The 2,949-nt window shown below is 36.9% G+C and overlaps 1 protein-coding gene across 1 annotated transcript in view; it reads right to left on the reverse strand.

The window, feature by feature from the left end:
- LOC102826880 (olfactory receptor 8H1-like) overlaps positions 1-2,150 on the reverse strand; it is a 7,436-nt gene extending 5,286 nt beyond the window's left edge. The window contains exon 1 of the mRNA XM_006877603.1: positions 2,078-2,150. Within this exon, the coding sequence (XP_006877665.1) occupies positions 2,078-2,150 (73 nt within the window). The remainder of the gene's footprint in view (positions 1-2,077) is intronic.
- Between the last annotated feature and the right edge of the window lie 799 nt (positions 2,151-2,949).

Consider the following 2,949-nt stretch of genomic DNA (forward strand, 5'->3'; position numbering starts at 1 on the left):
TAGTGGGAATGTCCCATCTCAGAAGGTTCTGGATGAGGCTCAGGATTCCACCTAAAGTCCTATACACTGCAAAGGCTCCGCAAGAGGCCTATTTCACTGCACAAGCTCTAGAACCCCTTTTAGGTATTCCAGTCAGTTATAGGTTGAAGACAAGTTTACAAGCTTTCTGTAATCATGTTTCCTGACATACCTTTGTATCCAACTCAAGTGTCTATTTTACAATAGTAGGCAAGGAAAACCAATATACATCAGATACTCAGGCATCTTAATATTATTTTCCCTCTTTAAACTATGCCTTGATCCCTGATAACAACATACTTTTTAAGAATCTTTTCATATTTATTTGGTTGAAAGTTTTAAAAGCAAATCAGTTTTTCATTCAACATTTCATATACATATTGTTTTGTGACCTTGATTGCAATTCTTATAATGTAACAACACTCTTCCTGCTTCCTCCTCATGTTTATCATCTCTATTCTTATCTTCCCTATCTATTCCTGCACTCTGATTTTATCTCTGGGCAAGAGATGCCCTGTTGAGGTCATATGTTTGATTGTTCTTAGTAGAATGTACCTCCCCGATGTTGTTCATCTTACAGGTCTTTCTATTTTCCACTGAAAGTTGAGACTCAGGGGTAAACAAGTTCAGTTTAAGGACAGAAGAATATCTGGTGACACACTTAGAGATTTCAATGATTAGCTTATTCTTCTAGTAGTTCATGGTATATTCAGTATCCTGCAACAGCACAAATCAAATGCATCAATTATTGCCCATTTCTCCTTAGTTTTTGTCCAGCTTTCACATGTGTATGAAACTATTGAAAATACCATGACTTTTATCAGCAATACCTTAATCCACAAAGTGACATTTTATTGTTTTTTTTTTGTTTGTTTGTTTTTTTTAACATTTCAAAGAAGTCTTCTGCAGGAGTTTGGTCCAATGGATTAATTTACTCTGAAAAAAATTTTTTTTAAAAAAAGTCAAGAAAAAAGATTGAAAATTGCATATAATGAAAAAGAAGTGAAATAATTTTACTCCTGATTCCAGAATCCACATAAAAATGAAATAACAGTGATGAAAGGAACAGATAAACAGACAACCATATTTGATGAAGATCAAAGACAACAGCCTTTGGTATGTGTTGCATCTCTATATAAAGAAAACAAAATTTTCATCACTGGACCAATAAACAACGTGCATAAAACTATAGAAAAGATTAAAGTTGTCAAATATTTATTTTTGCCTCCTTCAACTATCAACACTCAGGGAAGAAAGAATCAAGAAATCAAGGGCATTTTGTATTAGGAAAATCTGTTGTAAAAGACCTCTTTAAAGTATTGAAGATTAAAGATGTCAGTTTGAGGACTAAGGTGCACTTGACCCAAACCAAGGCATTTTCAACAACCTCATAAGTATGTGAAAGTTGGACAATGAACAAGGAAGACTGTAGAAGAATTGATACATTTGAGTTATGGTGTTGGAGAAAAATATTGGAAGTACCATGGGCTGCCAAAAGAACAGACAGATTTTTGTTAGAAGAAGTTAATCAGAATGTTGCTTAGAAGCCAGGATGGCCAGACTTCAACTCCCATAGTTTGGACATATTATAATAAGGGACCAGTCACTGGTAAAGTGAAGGGTCAGGAAAAAGAGGAAAACACCAAAAAAGACATGTTGTCACAGTGGCAGAAGCTATGGGCTCAGGTGTAGCAGGGACTGTGAAGTTGGCCCGAGCGATGTTTTGTTCTGTTGTGCATAGGGTCAGTATGAGTCAGTACTGACTTGATGGTACCTAACAACAACAACAACAACAACAACAATTATTCATCACAGCATCATTCAGAATAGTAAATAGATTAAAACAATCTAAGTGCTCATCAATAGATAATTTTGGTAAACACATACTATGGAGTACTACTACATCATGTTAAAAAATAATGATAATTCTACAAAATATCTCATAAAATGGATTAGACTAGTGAACTTTATGTTGAGTGAAACTGTTGTTGTTGTTGTTGCTAGGTGCCTTTGTGTCATACTAACTCACAGTAACTTTATGCACAACAGAAGTAATTACTGCCCAGTCCTCTGTCAATCTCACCATCATGACGACACTCGAGCGCATTGTTGCTGCTACTGCTCCAATCCATCTCGTTAGGGAACTTCCTCTTATTTACTGACCATCCACTTTAACTATCATGATGTCTTCCTTCAGCGTCTGGTCCCTCCTGATAATATTTCAGAAATATGAGAGACAAAGTCTGACCTTCATGTTTTCTATATAGAGAAATTAGTCACAAATTGGGAAATATGGTATGAGACCACTATTGTGAAAAAATTCACAAATATATGCATGACACCAATCATTCCTCTGAAAAATATCTATTCCTCATCTGGGCTTGATAATTCATTACATGGCCACACAGAAGTCAGACACCATTTTCACAGTTACAGGGTTCATTAGGGACGTTAACAGATTACAATGAAGGATGAAAAATTATCTGGGCACAATTGTTCATGACAGTATAGCTTTTCCTTATCTGTTTCTCTAGGCAGGTCTCCCTCTTGTAGGCCTACATTACAAAGCTCTTTTATGACTGCTGATAAATGCAGACAGGACATGCCATTCCACCATAATCCTCATCCTGAAGGCACAGGGCTCTAACTGCGTGAGTCAGCCATCCTAGCTCCAACTCCAATGAAGTGTCTGGAGGCATCAACCCTGCAATTAGGCAAAGTCACTCAGCTTTTCTTGTTCTTGGACTGGGATGTCTACCATTCTGTCTCTTGCTCTGGTTCTTGGTTCTGCTGCTCCTCTGCCACTCCTCTGGAGTTAGGGCTTTCTGTTCCATGGTCAAGGAGACTTGATTTACAAGGATCTTGAGTATAAATGATGCTTGACTCCAGGCTTTTCTTGTTAGATTGTAATTAGATCCCTCTGGTAGCGTA

This window comes from Chrysochloris asiatica, unplaced genomic scaffold (assembly GCF_000296735.1).
Source record: "Chrysochloris asiatica unplaced genomic scaffold, ChrAsi1.0 scaffold00535, whole genome shotgun sequence".
Lineage (NCBI taxonomy): Eukaryota > Metazoa > Chordata > Mammalia > Afrosoricida > Chrysochloridae > Chrysochloris > Chrysochloris asiatica.